The sequence below is a fragment of the Ceratotherium simum genome, chromosome 22, assembly GCF_057802395.1.
Source record: "Ceratotherium simum simum isolate JZ-2026a chromosome 22, ASM5780239v1, whole genome shotgun sequence".
Classification (NCBI taxonomy): Eukaryota; Metazoa; Chordata; class Mammalia; order Perissodactyla; family Rhinocerotidae; genus Ceratotherium; species Ceratotherium simum.
Window position 1 is genome coordinate 17,825,320 of NC_141921.1, and position 18,745 is coordinate 17,844,064.

At 39.4% G+C, this 18,745-nt stretch overlaps 1 protein-coding gene and 2 long non-coding RNA genes across 9 annotated transcripts in view; 2 read left to right on the plus strand and 1 right to left on the minus strand.

Moving 5' to 3' along the window:
• Positions 1–5,286, plus strand: part of LOC147914078 (uncharacterized) — a 34,154-nt gene extending 28,868 nt beyond the window's left edge. For both annotated transcript variants that reach the window (XR_015555781.1, XR_015555780.1), the window contains exons 2-3: positions 3,875–3,979; positions 4,977–5,286. This is a non-coding gene — a long non-coding RNA (uncharacterized LOC147914078). The remainder of the gene's footprint in view (positions 1–3,874; positions 3,980–4,976) is intronic.
• Positions 1–18,745, minus strand: part of LOC147914079 (uncharacterized) — a 110,396-nt gene that overhangs the window by 12,963 nt on the left and 78,688 nt on the right. The window lies entirely within an intron of this gene.
• LOC147914080 (cytochrome P450 2J2-like) overlaps positions 5,471–18,745 on the plus strand; it is a 32,945-nt gene continuing 19,670 nt past the window's right edge. Inside the window, exons 1-4 of the mRNA XM_087447072.1 lie at positions 5,471–5,719; positions 14,730–14,916; positions 15,306–15,466; positions 18,156–18,332. Of these exons, the coding sequence (XP_087303198.1) occupies positions 5,504–5,719; positions 14,730–14,916; positions 15,306–15,466; positions 18,156–18,332 (741 nt within the window). The 5' untranslated portion in view covers positions 5,471–5,503. The remainder of the gene's footprint in view (positions 5,720–14,729; positions 14,917–15,305; positions 15,467–18,155; positions 18,333–18,745) is intronic.

Here is an 18,745-nt window from a genome sequence, read left to right on the forward strand (position 1 = left end):
ACTTTTTAAGGAAACTCACACTGTATATCATAATGGCCATGCCATTTTACATTCCCACCTACGGTGCACAAGGCATCCAATTTCTCCACTTTCTCGCCGCTGTTTATTATTTTCTGTTGTGTGTGTGTTTGTGTTTTTAAATTATGGTCATCTTAACAGGTGTGAAATGATACCTCATTGTGGTTTTGATATGCATGTCCCTATGATTAGTGATGTTGAGCATCTTTTCATGTACCTGTTGACCATTTGTAAGTCTTTTTTACATTTTACAAATGTGTATTCAAGTCTTTAACCCATTTTTTTTGTTCCTTTTTTTTTTTTTTGAGGAAGATTGGCCTTGCACTAACATCTGTTGCCAATCTTCCTCTTCTTCTTTTTTCTCCCCAAAGCCCCGGTACACAGTTGTGTATCATAGTTGGGGAGTTGCAGCTCCTCCGTGTGGGACACCGCCCCAGCATGGCCTGATGAGCAGCGAGCAGGTCCACGCCCAGGATCCGAACTGGTGAACCCCAGGCCGCTGAATCGGAATGCAAGAACCCGAACGCTATGCCATGGGCCAGCCCCGTAACCCATTTTTAAATCAAGTTTTTGTTTGTTTGTTTGTTTTGCTCTTGAGATATAGGAGTTCCCTATATATTTTGGATATTATCAGATATGTGGTTTGCAAATATCTTCTCCCCTTTTATAGGTTTCCTTTTCACTCTGTTGACCATTTTTTTTCTGGTGCAGAAGCTTTTTAGTTGGATGTGCTCCTACTTTTCTATTTGTGCTTTTGTTGTCTGTGCTTTTGTTGGCATATCCAAGAAATCATTGCCAAGACCAACGCTATGAAGCTTTTTCCTGTATGTTTTCTTCTAGGAGTTTTATACTTTTAGATCTTATATTTAAGCCTTTAATCCATTTTGAGTCGATTGTGGTATATGGTGTAAGATAAAGGTCCAATTTCATTCTTTTGTATGAGGATATTCAGTTTCCCCAGCACCATTTGTTGAAGAGACTATTCTTTCTTCATTGTTTAATATTGGCTCCCTTGTTGAAGATCATTTGACCATGTGTGTGGGTTTATTTCTGGGCTCTCTATTCTGTTCCATTGGTCTGTATGTCTGTTTTTATGCCAGTACCATCCTGTTTTGATTACTGTAGCTTTGTAATATGTTTTGAAATCAGGAAGTGTGAGGCCACCAGCTTTGTCCCTCATTCTCAAGATTGTTTTGGCTATATGGGTCCTTTGTGGTTCCATATGAGTTTTAGGATTATATTTTCTGTTTCTGTAAAAAATTCCATTGGGATCTTGATAGGGATTGTGTTGAATCACTTTGAGTAATATGGACATTATTACAATATTAAGTCTTCCAATCCATGAACCTGAGATGCCTTTGCATTTATTTGTGTCTTTAATTTCTCTCAACAGTGTTTTATAGTTTTCAGTGTATAAGTCTTTTGCCTTCTTGGTGAAGTTTATTCCTAAGTATTTTATTCTTTTTGATGCTGAACTAAAATTATCTCCATTTGCAGATGACATTATCTTATATGTAGGAAACCCTAAAGATTCTACACCAAAAATCAAACAAACAAATACCTGTTAGAACTAATAAATGAATTCAGCAAAGTTGCAGGATACAAAATTCACATACAAAATCAGTTGTATTTTAATACACTAATAATGAACAGCCTGAAAGAGGTCTTGTTTTTTTTTTTAATCCACTTTAACAGATTCTTTCTTTTCATTAGTGCATTTAGGGCATTGATATTTAAAGGGGTTATTGATAAAGTTAGATTAATATCTACCATATTCATTACTGTTTTCTATCTGTTGCTCTTGATTTTTTGTTTCACTCTTTTTATGCCTTCTCTGGCTTTAATTGAGCATTGTATATAATTCCATTGTCTCTTCTGTCTTAGCATATCAGTTATATTTCTTTGTTTAAGCTTGTTAAGTAGTTGCCCTAGAGTTTACATAATACATTTCCAACTGATTGGAATCCACTTGTAAATAACATTATACTGCTTTATCAGTAGTGCAAGTACCTTATAACAGAGTTTTCCTAATTCCTTTCTTTTGTCCCCTATAATATTGCATCCTTCATATCACTTATCTATAAGCTATAATCATTGAATACATTGTTGCTATTTTTATTTTGAACACACTGTTATCTATTAGATGAATTAAGAATAAGGAAAATAAAAGATTTATTTTACCTTCATTTATTTCTTCTCTAATGCTATTCCTTCCCTTACGTAGATCTGAGTTTCTGACCTAGATCTTTTTTCTTGTTTCTGAAGAAATTCTTTAAACATTTCTTGTAAGGCAGGTCTTCTAGCAACAAATTTCCTCAATTCTTCTTTGAGAAAATCTTTACTTCTCCTTCACATTTTTTTAAAGCTTAGTAATTTATGATTTTCTTTTATAAAAGCATGTTGGCAAATATTAAAATGTTATACTTGCAATTTACTTGTAATAGAAACACAAAACACAAAACACAAAACACCCTATGTTAAACACTGGTCTCCCATGCCTGACTCTATTTAAATATTGAGTATTTTATATTTTATAGAAAGGAACTTTCAGAGTTTTGTCAATACTTATAGTATGTACTACTATTCCTCATCAAAATGTTCATGAAATCTAAATTACTGGTATTAAAAGTAGTAATTTTTCTTCTTGAATATTCTAAAAAATGCAAGTTTAGATTAGCCCTCAGATTTTCAGGTCATTAAAGATATACAAATAGAGTACCCAAGAATATTTTTAATATATTTAGGTTAAGTTTGTTTACATTTATGACAGAAATGTCTTCAACTTTCAAATAATGAAAAAAAATCCTAAAAACACCTGAAAGATATGATGGGCCAAGTTACTTTTTAGTTAAAATAATACATCACATCAATCAATTTTTATACTAAATCCTTAAAAGCATTCAAAAATTTTGTGTCTTCCAATTGTCAAACAATATATTCATGTGGTAGAAAAAGATATAAAACAACTAATAAAAATTAAAAAATCAAACTACTCTAATTCCTAAAATAAGAAATTTGCAAATTAAGAAATTATTGTTGTTGCTTAGAAAATATGCCTTACTTTTAATCTCAAATTCACTTTAAATGCTTGACATATAATTTAAAGCATAAAAATACTCTAGCTAAGTTATTTGTTAATATTTATAGAGTGTTACTTCTCTAGATAGACAGGTTTCACATGATTTTCAACTAATGCTGAAAAAAATAACTTGACGGTTGTTATCACAATTAATGATTAATTTATTAATGGATCACCAGTTTAATCAGGAATTCACATGGCACAGGACCAATGAAGGGACTAATCCAATAATTTCTCACTGTGCAATTCTGCCCATTAGTAATATTAAACCAAGAATTTGATTAATATTCTACATAGTTGCTTTGCATGTTTCCATGTGTGTGACTTGATCAACAAAAAATATGTACACATATCAAGCTTTTTCCTTTTTCTTTCTTTTTTTCCTTTTTTTGTAGAGCAACTCAATGATTCAGGAGATTGGTTAGTACAAGACAGAGAACATAACGGGACAAGTACAAACAGCACGTAACATCAATGGCAGTACTCACCTCATACGGTTATAACTAAGGATATTAACTTTTGTGTTATTCACTTCTCTTTAGAACATAAATCAAAGCCATTAACTTAAGCCTGCGGTATATACACAATACATACACAACCTTATGCAAAATACTTTTTAGAAGTCATATTACGTTTTAAAATATTAGGAACCAAATACCTGTGTTGATTTGTAGTTTGACTTAAGGAACAAGAAGAGAACAATATTCAACTAGGGAAGGTTATGCTGATAATAAATTCTTAAAGTTAAAAATTCCTTTTCCTTTCTACTTTCCACAGGCTACACAATGTTGCTGAGAGTAACCATTAGGAGAAAAAGTGCCAATCACAGCTTTAAGACCTTACTTAAGAAGGAACAATGAGAAACCAAATTGGAAGGTGAAGGTACATCTTTGTTTTCAAATAACTGGTCTTAATTTTTCTTCTTATAGAAGAAGGTTAAATCAGTTTATTATAAATATATCTAAATCATTAATTTTTGCAGCTTTTAGGTACAGTCCAGCACTTCATTTATACAAATGTGTGAAAAGAGGTCAGTAGAGGTTATCTAATTGTAAATCAATTGTAACATCATCCATTCAAGTCCATGGCACAATCTCTCACCTGCAGCATTGTTTTTAATGAAAAAAAAAAAAAAAAAACCTAAAAGGGGCAAAAGGGAGATAACAAACCTAAATGTCCATTGCTATGAAAATGGATAAATAAATGTGGTGTAGTGATAGAATACCTTTTAAAGTGAATGAAATAAATCCACATCTATCAACGTGGATTGATCTCCAACATAATACTGAGTTAAAAAAAAAAGCAGTTGTAGAATAATTCCTTTAAAAATAACATTTATGTAAATATTAGGAATACTGTATGGATGCATAACGACTGCAGTAAAACAGGACGATATGGGCTGGAAGGATACAAGTTAAGCTCTGACGACTCTCCCTCGGGATTTCGGAAAGCTAGAAAAGAGACTTCAATTCTGTTTCATTTCGTTTAAAAAAAAGATTTTAAGCAGACTGTGTATAAATATGTTGAGTACGTGAGTGCATGCTATACTATTCCAGAACTGTGCTTCATGTTCGGAGTATCTCACAAACGGTGAGACACAGGTAGGCACACACAGGATGGCATGGAAGGTTGGAACCTGGGGGCCTAGCACTGTCCCTGGCGCTTCAGAGGAGGGCTCGCACAGGGCAAACCAAAAAGGACAAAGACTAGGACATCTTCCTTCAAGGTTAATTAAGCACTAGGCTCAGTGCCAGGGGCTTGGATGTAATGTTTTCGAATCTTCAAAACAGTCACAAATACAGGACCTCCTTGAGATGTTTTGCAGACCGGTGGATTCGTTTATTCACCACACATTTGGTACTTAATCTCTCTGTCTCAGTTTCCTCAACTGCAAGATGGGACTAAGAAGAGCATCTGCCTAATTGTCAGAATGAAGCAATTTATGGAAAGAGGCGAGTGCGCTGCCTGGCACAGAGGAAGCACCGAACAAATGTCAGGTGCTGCTGTTGTCACGACCAGGCACGGCTCCAATCCTTGGGCGAGACAGTGACTGAAAACCACGGGGAGCTCAAATGTCTGTGGCGCTCTGGGATGCACTGAAACCATACACCCCGGAGCCCCAACGCTCTCAGAGAAAGACTTTCCAAGTGCGGGTTCTCCCGAGAGTCCAGCGGCCGGAACTGGCGGGTGGGAGGGCCAGCAGGGGGACGGGGGGGGGGGGGGGGGCGGAGAGGGCCGGAGCGGGAGGGGGCGGTCACGGGCGCGGCAGGAGGTGGGGCCAGCGAGGAGCGGGGACAGGGTTCGGCGGGCGGGGCGCACAGCGCGCGGGGCGGGGATGCGGGGGCGCCGCAGGGACAGGGGGACCGTCCCCGCTCAGACCGCGGAGGAGCGGCGGGCGCTGAAGCCATGCTCGCGGCGACGGGCTCCCTGGCGGCGTGGACGGCGCTCCATCTGCGCGCTCTCCTGCTGGGCGCCGTGGCTTTTCTTCTCTGTGCCCGTTTCCTCACAAGGCGGCGCCCGAAGAACTACCCGCCGGGGCCCCCGAGCCTGCCCTTCGTCGGCAACTTCTTCCATCTGGACTTTGAGCAGTCGCACCTGACGCTTCAGCGGGTAGGAGCCGGCCTGACCTGACCCGCAGGCCGAGGGCCGTTCTGGGGACGGAGGGCGGGAGGATGGGTGGCTCTGCCGCTAGTGTCTGTACCCTGGGAAAGCCGCGCTGAGCCACCTCTTCCTCGCCATCAACTGACATGTTTTTACCTGCCCTTTCTAGGGGTGAAATACTGTCAACTGTTTACTAGTTAGGTGCTAGACGTGTTATGTTCCTTAACTCATTTAATTGGGTGTCATGTTGATTATTGTTGGAATATTCTATTTATAATATGATCACCTTGTCGCCTTTAATATGATTATCCTTGAAAAAAATGCTGTACTTTCCCTCTCGGAGGCTCCATTTCCCGTGTGTCAAGTGACGATAATACCTAAATCCTGACCACTTTTCCACTGAGTTGCTCCCACCACCACAAAGGCTGAGCCCCTCACCTGCTGCCTCTTCTCCCTGCAATCCACTCTCTAAAAGTAATCACTTTAAAATGTCACTCCTCTGCTTAAATTTTCTCAGTGCTTCCTGCTGCTTCCCAAAGTTCAGACGTCTTAGGGAGCTACATGGAACCCTTCTTGACCTAGCCTCTTTCCACTTTATAATCATCTCATCAGGGGTCCCTAACTGCGGCCACTCTGAATTCCTTAAAATTCCCTCCAACATCCATCATTTTCTCAAGAATCCTCAGCTGGTTTCCTGCCTCTCTGCACAGGGAACTTGCTGAGAGACAACACTGGGATAGGTGGATGTGAAGATTTAACAAAACAGTGAAAGGTCAGTATTAACATAGCTTATAGTAGGTGCACAACAGATATCGGTTCCCCTTTCCCTAGAAATGCCTAGAGCACTTTAAACACATGCCTGTATCCTCAGGTACAGGTGCAGAAGATTTTATCACTTTCTGGGAGAAACACCCAATTGGTAACACTAAGTGACAGGATCAGACACAGAGTTTTAAAGCTAGGCTCCTAAACCTGTACCTTTGTTTAAGAAATGTGCTGTTTAATTTCCAAATATGGGGAGAGTTTCCTGCTTTCTTTCTGTTAATGATTTCCAGTTGGATCCCAGTATGTCAAAGGACGTACTTTGTATAATTTCAGTTTTTAAAATATGTTAAGGTTGGTTTTGTGACCCGAGATACAGTCCCATGCATACTTGAAAAAACTGTAGTCTAATGTTGGGCAGAGTGTTCTGTATATGTCAATTTGATCTTATTGGATGATCATGTTGTTTAGTTCTTCTATACCCTTGCTGATTTCTTATCTACTGATTCTGTCAGTTACTAGGAGAGGCGTGTTTAAGTCTCCAACTATAATTACAGGTTTGTCTATTTTTCTAGTCAGTTCTGGTAGTTTTTCCTTTATGTATTTGGCAACTCTCTGTATTTGGTACATACACATTAAAATTGTTATGCCGTCTTGGTGAATTGACTCTTTCCTTATTATATAATGTCCTTTTTTATTTTTCTTGGCCTGGACTTTATTTATCTGATATAATATAGTCAGGCCAGCTCTCTTTTGATTAGTATTTGCACAGTATATGCTTCTCCATTCTTTCACTTTTACTCTACTTATATCATTATATTTGAAATGAGTTTCTTGTAGATAGCACATAGGTGGATCATTTTTTTTTCATTCTGCCAATCTTTGTCTTCTACTTGGTGAATTTAGATCATTTATATTTAATGTAAGTATTGATATGTTAAGATTTAAGTCAGCCATTTTATTATTTGTTTTCTATTTTTCCCTTTGTTTTTTATTCCTCTCTTTCTCCTTTCCTGTCTTCCTGGGAGTCACTTGAACATTTTGTCTAGGAACTCCATTTTAATTTATCTGTAGTGTTTTTGAGTATATCTCTTTGTATTATGTTTTAAGTGGTTGCTCTAAAGATTACAATATGCAAACATAGCTTATTGCAGTCTACTAGTATCAACATTTTACCATTTCAAGTGGCACAGAGATACCTTATGACCATCTAGGTCCCTTCACCCTCCCCGCTTTATAATATAATTGTCTTAAATAGTATCTCTTTGTACATTGAGAACCACATCAGATAATATAATTTTTTTTAACTGTCAAACATTTTTTAAATTCAAGAGGAGAAGAATAATCTATTATGTTTACCCATTTATTTACCCTTTCTCTTGCTCTTTCTTCATTCCCAGTGTTCCAAGTTTTGTACCATTATCATTTCCTTTCTATCTGAAGACCTTTCTTTAGCCATTCTTTTAGAGCTGGTCTGCTGGCAAAAAGATTCTCTTAGCTTTTCTTTATTTAAGAATGTCTTTATTTCACATTCATTTCTGAAGTATATTTTCACTGGATATAGAATTCTAAGTTGTCAATTTCTTTCATTCAACATTTTGAAATGTTGTACTACTTCTTTCTTGTTTTTTTTTTTTTTTTTTTTTAAAGATTTTATTTATTTTTCCCCCAAAGCCCCAGTACATAGTTGTCTGTCATAGCTGCACATCCTTCTAGTTGCTGTATGTGGGACGCGGCCTCAGCATGGCTGGAGGAGTGGTGCCTCAGTGCGCACCCGGGATCCGAACCCGGGCCGCCGGCAGCGGAGCGCACGCACTTAACCGCTAAGCCACGGGGCCGGCCCGTGTACTACTTCTTTCTGACCTCTGTGGTCTCTGATGAGAAATCTGCTGTCATTTCAATTGTTGTTCTCAATAGGTAATGAGTTGTTTCTCTCTGCCTGCTTTCAAGAAGTTTTCTTTGTTTTGAGTTTACAAAGATTTGATTTTGCTATGTCTTGGTGTTGAATTCTTTGGGTTTGTTGGGTTCACTCAGCTTCTTGGATCTGTAGCTTTGTCTATTACCAAATTTGACAAGTTTTCAGGCATTTTTTCTTCTAATATTTTTTAATTCCACAGTTTTTTCCTTTTCTCCTGGGACTCTTGGACACTGATCGCACAAATGTTAGATCATTTGTTATTCTAACATAGGTTCCTGAGGCTCAGTTTTGTTTTTTTTCTCTGTGTTGTTCAGATTGGATACTTTCTATTGTTCTGTCTTCAATATCACTGATTCTTCTGTCATTAGCACTCTGCTGTTGAGTTGCTCTGTTGGTTTTTTTGTGTAAGTTATTGTATTTATCAGTTCTAAAATTTCTCTTTGGTTCTCATATATGTTTTCTTTTTCTTTGTTAAGATTTTCTATTTTTTAAATTTTTTTGAGAGTGTTTGTAATTGTTTTCCAAAACATATTTATAATAGCTGCTTTAAAATCTCTATCCTGTAGTTCTAACATCTGCGTCATCTCAGTATTGGTGTCAACTCATTCAAGTTGAGATTTTCTTGGTTCTTGGTAAAGTGAGTAATTTTGGACTATATCCTGGACATTTTGTGTATTCTATGACTCTGGCTACTATGTAAATCTTTCATCTTGGCAGATAGTCAACCTGTTTTGTGGATTGTGGTTCAAATGCCAATTTAGGTTAGAGAGCCTCTGCAGTGCTATGCTGGTCTACCCCACTTATGTATTGCTCCCTTCCACAGTACTCCACCCACCATCTTATCAGTGCAGGCTGGAGAGAATAAGGATAGAGACAAAAGACAGGGACCCCTCTGGGTAGAGTAGCCTCTTCCTTACTGCAAGGGGTGGGGATGGAAGTTGGAGATCTACCCATATCTGCTCCATGGGGAAGGGACATCTCCTGATTTCTGTCAGAGAAGGGTAGAAATCAGAATTTTGCCCCTGACTCCTCATGGGAGTGTCTTTACTGGAGTTCAGGGGAGACAGTCACAATTCAGTTCACAGACTCAGCAGGGGAGGGGCATCGCCTTATTGCTGCAGAGGTAGGGTGAAGACAATTCCCACCCATATTCTCCAGTGCTGCAGCACCCATCAGGGTGGTGAAGAGTCACATCTTTTTCATGGTGTTTGCCTCCACAACAGGGAGGTAGAAAGGTTAAAAGTTCTGTCCTGCTGGGCCACCCTTTTTCTGGTCCATTGACTAGAGATCAGGCTTTTCTTGGAGTTATTTTTCTGTGCCAATTGGTATCCTCATTAGGAGAAGGAGTAAAATGGAATGCTTTTTCTCACTCTTGTCTGGAATCAGAGCTTTGATCTGCACCCTTGCTTTACCACTAGAGAGGTTAAGTGATTTGCCTAATGTTATAAAACTGGCCAGTGATGATACTGAGGCTATGATCTTATCCCTGGCCCAATGATTTTTCATCACAACTTTTATTGTATTTTATATAGGTTTGCATTTTTTACAGTTTTGGTTGTAAAACAAATGGAGTGAAATGGTGTGATTTAGTCATAATAAAATTTACATTCTGGCAATTTGGAAACAGTAAGTACCAACTATCTGCTAGGTCTTGTATTAGGATTATATGTTCATTTTCATTTAATCTCCACAATAAACACATAAGTTAGGCATTGTCTCGTGGTGTCTCCATTTTACCACTGAGGAAACAGGTAGAAAACAGTAAAGTGATTTGTCTGAGTTATTCGGCATAAATAATGGCAAAATAAGGACTTGAACCCAGGACTGTTTGACTGGTACACCTGTTCTCCCCTTCTGCCACTTGACTTTTCATTATATAGTTAGAGAAGATAATTGATTTATTCATAAGTGCATTTATTCAACAAACATTAAGCATATATGGGAGGCACAGTACAAGAAGTGTATGATGAAACGTGCATGTAAACTCGTGGTAACCAAATGAGATCTCAGGAGACGGGATCACTGTGAGTGGGAAACCCCGGGGATAACGTCTTGCAGAATATTCAAATAAATTGGGCTGAACTTTAAAGGAATGTTAGGTAAGTGGCTAAGTGATGTAGGGGACGGGAGATTTTAAATGGTGGAAAGTGGCATGAGCTAAAACAGAGTGAGAGGCAGTGAAGAAACTGGCCTATTTGAATGGCATGAGGGAAACTTCTTGTTTTTTTCTCCCTATTCTAAACTTTTTCTGCCATAGCTGTATGGCTTATTATAGGACCATTTATTTAAATCAGAGAAAATCTTATTGCACTAAAGTGGAAGAATGTAGATAAGGTAGATAAGTGTATTAGTTAGGATATACATTGAACTGCTTGTCACAAAGAGACCCTGCAATCCAGTGGTGTAAAAAAGATTGAAATTTATTTCTCTCTCACAAATGAGTTCAGCTGCAGGCAGGGCGTCCAGGATAAGAAGGCTGCTTTGTACCACGAGGTCATCCAAAAACTCCGGTTCCTTCTGCCTCGTTGCTCTTAGTCCTGCAACACCGTCATATAGGACTTCTGGTCCATGGGAAGGGGAAAGGGGGAGGTGGTGTGCAAGCAGCTTTTGTTTAAGGATGTGACCCAGAAGATGCACACATCACCCCTACCCATGTCCCATTGGCCACACGTGGAGGGAGAAGCTGGGAAATGGGATTTTGGATTGGAAAGTCATGTGGCCAGCTAATACTTAGGGAGCTTCATCACTCAGAAGGAGAGAGAATGTCTGCATCCTTTTGTTTAAGGATGTCTTCATTCTTTTGTTTAACACACAGAGTGAGTTAGAACAAGTTCAAACTTTGCACCCACTAGCTATGTGCTAAATCTCTGTGCCTCTTTTTCTGAAAACTGGGACTACTTTATAGGGTTATTATAAGAATAAAATAAGTTAATGAATATCAATTTACTGCCAGGGTGCCTAGCACATGTTTGATGCCTATTTCTGTATCTACCCGTCTCTTCCTTTGTTTAGAAGTTTATAGCAACAAACTCGAGGAAAGCCAGTTATTGGCTGCATACCAGGCATGACTTGTCTGGCTTGATTGCTGGATCTATCAATTACTCTTTGGCCTCCGCCCCTCTGCTCCTTTGTCAATATCTTACCAGAGTCTTTTTGCTAAAATACACTCCCAAATATGGTGATAACAATAAATAATTTATTATTAATTCTAGTATTGTGGTTACTTATCACAACAATCCTAAAGATGGGAACTAGTAACATCCCCCATTTTATAGACTTAGGAACTGAGACACAGAGAACTTAAATAACTTGCCCCAAAATCACACAGAAAATAGCAAGGGGAATCTAGATTTAAATGGATTTGAGAACTTGACAATCCAAGCTCTTAAGCACTCACTTACATCACCTCTCCTCTTCAGACATCTTCAGACTTCTAATTACAAGCAAAACAAGATCCAAAATATTTTGCCTAACGTTAAGACTCTCCTCATTCTAGCTCAGATTACCTTTCCAAGCGTGTCTCCTATCTCCCTATTCAGATGAGAAGATGCATTTTCCAGGAACCTGTCCTGGCCCCTGGTCCCCTTATGTGCTTCCTAACTTTCTCCCATCAAATAATTTATTTTACAGAATGGTAATAATAATAACTGATCATCTGTATGCTTCATTAGATTGTTCTAATACAATCATTAGAACAATGCATGCATTTTTTTGGGCCTATTAGAATGATATGTGTGCCTGTGTGAACACACACACACACACACACACACACGCACTGCTTAGTGCTGGTGAGAATTCAGAGGAACAGTCCCTCTCATCTACTGCTGGTGGGAGTAAGAATTGGTATACTTTTCGTTTTCCTCCTTTTGTGTCTTTGTTCTGTTGGTTCTTCAGTTTAAGAACTTAGATTAAGTGGAATCTTGCTCAGCATTACGTCTCTTGGTAATCATGGTTCAATCTCTTGTTTCACTACCCTCCACTTCTAATTTTTCTTTATTCTAAATGTTTATTTTGCTTCACTTTATTATTTAAGTGCTTAATCCTACATTTGAAATGTTTATCCTTTGTATTAAATTTCCTGTCTCCTTTTACTTTTGTTTGCCTTTTATAGCTCCTATATTAATCCTTTTCTCTTTATTTTTCTGTTTTCATTTCTGATTTTAAGGCTGTTTTAGCCTCCTAAACAATCTTATTTTTAACCTCTTTTGTTCCCTCACTGTCTCTCTCTTTTCTTTTAGTGACTTGTTTATTGTTGTACATTGAAAAATATGCTCTACCTTACAAAGTCTTTTCATATGCCCCCTGGGTCATTCATTTACATCCATGTAAAGCAGTTAGCACAGTGATTGGCACAGTGCACTTAAGAATTGTTAGACATCACCATAGTCAATCCCAGGCCTCCAGGAAGTCATTTGACCTATCCATGTTTACACGGTTGATCATACCATAAAAGTTTTTGATCTAGTCCTGTTGAACTAGTAATATACGTGGGCAGAGAACTAGTAGAGATGGAACTCTGAAGAAATTCATTTCAGTAAATACTGATGGAGTGCCGAGTCCCTTCCAAGTCCAAGCTGAGAGTCTAGGATGTATATGTTGTCAGTCAGGAGTCATTTAGCTTAACCTGAGATTTTCAGCCATTCCAAAAACATCCTTTTGAATATCCTAAACTAGTCAAGAAATCCCTTCTGTAGAGCCTAAGCAGTTCACCCAGGCAGTCAGCAAGATGAAATGAAAAATCTGCTTGATATATATGGACTCATTCCTGCCATTTCTTATAAGCAAAGCCGTGTATTTAGAGGTATGCCAGCTTGAGATGGAATCTTGGCTCTGCCCTTTCTAGAAAGACAGGACATACTATGCTAGAGATGGACAAAGATTTGATGGAAGACTCTGGGCCACAAGAACAACGGAAGGACTGAGTTCAGGCTCGGCCTCTCTGAAGTAGAGAAAGGAATCATCGTTATTTACTCAGTACATTTTAAAGACTCATTTAGGCTGCAATGTAGAGAATGGAGAACAGGAAGCAAGAGACTATTATAGCATTTTAGGTTAAAGAAGGTGGTAGGTAGCTTGGACTAGAGAGATGGAAAGAAATGACAGTATCGTAGGTTAGACCAAGATAGTGGCCATGAAGATATATGTATTTAAGATATCCAGGAGATAAATCCAGTAAGACTTGATGCCCTAGATGGAGGGAGAATGAGGTGTTGAGGTAGACACCCAAACGGGTAGATGATGGAAAGAAGGAACATTTGGAGGAGGACAATGTGTTTGGTTTGGCTTGAGTGACAAGTTGTGTGGAGAAAATCATGAATTCCATCATGAATATGCTGAGTTTGAAATGCCTTTAAGTTGGCAAAGTCAAGCAGACAGCTGTATATGTATGTCTGGAACTCAGGGACAGAAATAGATGGTCACAATCAACACATGTTATTGAAAATTTTAGGAGTTGATGAGATTTCCCAGAAGTGGAGTATAGGGTGAGAAGAGAAGAGACTTTAGACCTTATCTTGAAGAACGCCATCATTTTACAATTTGATAGCAGACGGTGAACTCGCAAAAGTATGGAAAGCTCTCTGCTGGAGAGTGTGGTGTCCTGAGCACCACTGGAAGAGAGTGTTTTAAGAAAGAAGTGTCTCATGCTGCCGAAATATCAGGTAAAATGATGTTGAAAAGTATCCCTGGATTTCTCGACAAGGAGGGCCATTTAATTTAGATGTGGTGGCCAAAGCCAGATATTGAAAGGAGTTAAAGAGTGCTCCAGAGGTGAAGAAGTAAAAGGAATGTGGCCTTACCTGTGTTATAAAACTAAGGATGGTCTGTTGAACACACTAAGATGTTTTTTTTCTCCTTTGCCTGTGCTGTTCTTTCTGCATGGAATATTCACTCCTCCTTGCTTTCTTGAGTCATTCCTTCATCTTTTAAGATCATTTCTTTCATCTCTTATACTTGTAGGATAAGACAAATACTTAAATATACTTGTGTGACTAGTAGTCAAAGCATGGGCTTTAGAGTCGGGCAGACCTAGATTTGGATGCCTGTTCAGCTGCTTACTAATTCTGTGACCTTGCAAAGTTTACTTTGTCCCTGTGCCTCAGTTTTCTCATCAGCAAAATGGGATGCGGGGGTATAATAATTGTAGCTACCTCATAGAGTCTCTGTGAGTACTAAATTACGTAATGCATTAAAAATACTAAAGTGCCTGGCATTGCAAGCAAGCAGTAAATGCTAGCCATTGTATCCGTTGCCTTGGGATTATTTCTCTGAATAGTTTTCAGGTGCCTTAATGCCCTTCTCCTTCCCTCCAATGCACATCTTCATACCATTTGCCACATATTCACATTATAGAATCAGAATGCCATGATATTGCCTTTCTTTTTCCCAGGATTGATCATGTCCAATGGCCAGGTATGGAAGGAGCAAAGAAGGTTTGCCCTGACAACGCTAAGGAACTTTGGTTTAGGAAAGAAGAGCTTAGAGGAACGCATTCAGGAGGAGGCCCACCACCTCATCCAGGTAATAGAAGAGGAGAATGGTGAGTGTTCCTAGGACAGGTGCGGGAGATTGTGGCTCATTCATTCACTGAACAGATACTTATTAAATATGTAAGCGCCTATCCTGTGCCCAGGACTGTGCTAGGCACTGAGGATATAACAGTGAACAACTAACCATGACCCTGCCCTCGTGCAGCTCTAGGATTAAGCACAAGAAGATGGGTATTAAACACATTACTGATTTTAAACCCTGGTCATCAGTTTGACTTCCCAGGCATTGACTGAGTACTTGGCGTATGTCAGACCCTGTGTAGGGTGCTGTGGCCAGAGCCTCATCTGTGGTTCTGTACTCAGTATGTCATATGTCATACGCTCAGTAGAAAAAAGAAACAAACCAATCTGAAAGATCCTTCTCTTCTTCCGCCTCCAGGACAGCCTTTTAACCCTCACTTCAAGATCAACAATGCAGTTTCCAATATCATTTGCTCCGTCACCTTTGGAGAGCGTTTTGAGTACCAGGATGATCAGTTTCAAGAACTACTGAGGTTGCTGGATGAGGTCACCTGTCTGGAGGCATCAGTGCGGTGCCAGGTAAGGGCTTCTCTTTCCATATCTTAGATAAGGATATTGGGGCTGATGTCAGACACAGAAGGGTTGTTCTTTTTTTTTTTTTTTTAACGTTTTTAAATTGACTTCAACTCAGACTTATTTGAAATCAATCTGTTGATGGTAGTGTTTTTGATAATATTACTAAATATTTACTATATACAAAAAACATTTCTAATATTCGTGTAAAGTACAAAACTTTACATGACATATACCTATGCATCTATGTTGTTTTATTTAAAAAGCACGTGTTGCCATTGCTTTGAGTCTCCTCTCCATGTCCCTCCCTAACCCGTGCATCTCCCTCCTCCTTCAGGTACTCTTCTGTGCCGAGCTTCTTACTCGGCAGACTGTATTAAGATTCATCTGTGTTAGTTGCTCTTTTGTTAAAATTCTGAGTAGTATCCCATAGTATGGATATGCCACTGTTTGTTATTCTGTTCTCTATTCATGGACAGTTGGGTTGTTTCCAGTTTTTGAATGAAGCTGCCATGAGCATTCCTGTACAACTGTTCGTGTGGACACGTCTCCTCATTTCTCTGCATATGCACCTGGACAGAAAAGATCCTAAAAGTTTCCAAAGTGGTTGCACTATTTACATGCACATCAACATTTGATGTTATCAATCTTCTAATTTCGTAGGGTATAGATCTTTGGGGTTCAAACCTCACTACTTTCTTGGTGGGCCTGCACTCTAATTTTACTACTCTAGGCCTTGAGTCTGTCAAAAACTCTGCTCAGGGGCCAGCCCTGTGGCCTAGTGGTTAAGTTTGGCGTGCTCCGCTTTGGCAGCCTGGGTTCGGTTCCCAGGAGTGGACCTATACCACTCGTTGGCGACCATGCTGTGGCAGCAACCCACGTACAAAAATAGAGGAAGAGGGGCTCAGATGAGATCTTCCTCAGCAAAAGAAAAAAAAAAAACTTCTACTCAGCTTCTTGGTCTCTCAGCCACTTTTCTGGATTTGGAAGACACTTCTAGGGGAAAACCGGCCCCAAGTGTTGTGGTCACCTCTCTGGTATCTAGAAGTGGATTTATTTTTATTTATTCCTGACAAGCATCTTTGCCTGGAGTTTTATGGACCCATCACACCAAAACTGTTAAAGCAGTTAGCATGATTCCTGGCACATTAAAAGGGCATAATGAATGTGACCTATTATTATTGTCAATGTTATTTTGAATTCCTTCTTCTCACTTCTAGTCATGGTAGTCCTCACTTCAGTAATTCCATTTTCTTTTCTCCTATTCAGACAGAACCTAGGAAGTCATGAGAGTTCAGTGGGTACCCAGCTGACTTTTCCCAGGGAAAAGAATGCCTGGGAGGGTAAGAAGAGGCAATAGGGTAGGGGTAATAAGCATTTCTTGGAGTCCCAAAATAGACCATGCACTTTGATGGACAACTATACATACTTTATCTCAGTTAATTCTTACAACAACCCCGTGAAGATGAAGTGGAGCATCATGGTGTGTGTGCGAGCAGATATGGGACTGTGTAAGCAAATCCAGATAGTGGTCCACTGGCTCTGTGCTTAATGGAGCTCATGTCATTCGGCCACGAGAATAACCCTGGGGCCCCATTGGCAGCTAGTTAAACTAAGGAGCAACAAGTCACATCATCATCTTTATAATGATTACCAAAGTATTGTAGCTGGAAAGCAGCAGAACTAATAGTCAAAGCCACGTCTGTCTCCTTTTACGTCTAGGCAATTTTCCACTATCTTATGCTGTTCTCTACCAGAAATTATTAGAGCAAATATATTTTAAAAAAACACTTTATTTCAGTAAAAAATATCTTACCCCTGTGGAGATTGCGTCTTAGTGGGGCAGAGAGTTACATATGTATGTTTAACCTGTATATATGTATGTGTAAAATCTCACACAGACACACATATTAGTGATAATTGCCATGAAGGAAAATAAAACAGGATAAGGGAATGGAAAGAGGGTGACAGGGGTGCTGCCACTTATGGGATCATTGGCTAAGACTCCTACAAGGAGATGACATTTGAGCAGCACCTTAATGAAGTAGGGGGCTGGAGTTATACAGATTTCAGAGGAAGAGAACATTCTTGGTGGAAGGAACGGCAAATGCAGACACCTAAAGAGGCACATGCTTGATGTCATCACAGAGGCCAATGGGGCTGGACTGGAGAGAGTGACAGAGTGAGATGGCGGGGAGTGATAGCAAAGGAGGTGATGGTGTGTGCAGGGGCCAGCTCAGGCAGAGCTTATACGCCCAGAGAATGATAGAGAACTTTATCTGAGTGTCATGGAAAGTCACTGAAGGAGTGAGAGCCAAAGAGTGAAATGATCTGATTAGATTGTTAAAGGATACTCTGGCAGCTCTGTGGAAAACAGACTGGGAATGGGGTTCAGAATGGAATTAGGAAGACTGTTGGAGGTGATTGCAGCATCCAGGTAGGAAATATTGGTGGTTTGTACTAGGGTGACAAAGCAGTTGGGGTGGTGAGAAGTGGTCTGAAACTGGATATATTTTGGATGGAGCGCTGAAATGTTTTGCTAGAAGGATGAAAAGAGGGATAAGAGAGATAGGATGACCCTAAGGTTTAAGTGTAAGCAAATAAAAGAGATGGAAAGAGAAGATCATTTCTGTTGTCTTAAAAGGGGAAACTGGCACCATGCTGTCTCCGTGATTGTCTTGTTTTTCTCAATTAGCTCTACAATGTCTTTCCACGGATAATGAAGTTCCTTCCTGGACCCCACCGAACACTCTTTAGCAACTGGGAGAAACTGAAATTGTTTGTTGCCCGTATGATTGAAAACCACAAGAGAGATTGGAATCCTGCCGAAACAAGAGACTTTATTGATGCTTACCTCAAGGAAATAGAAAAGGTGAGGATACCAAAGTTGTTTCCTGTGTTTTGTTCTTAACGAGTGAATGAGGGTAGACTCAGTTCCTATTTCTGCCGTGACAAATTACCACAAACTTGGAGTTTTAAAACAACACAAATTTATTCTCTTACAGTTCTGGAGGTCAGAAGTCTGAAATCAGTATCACTGGGCTAAAGTCAAGGTGTTGGCAGGGCTAGCTCCTTTTGGAAGCTCTAGGGGAGAATCCATTTCCTTGACTTTTCCAGCTTCCCATAAAGGCTGCCTATATTCCTTGGCTCATGGCCCTTCCTCCATCTTCTAAGCTATCAATGTAGCATCTTTTCTGCTACGATCTTTACATCTTCTCCTTATGACTCTCTTGCTTCCCTCTTATTAAGACTCTTGTGATTATATTGGGCCACCCACTGGGATAA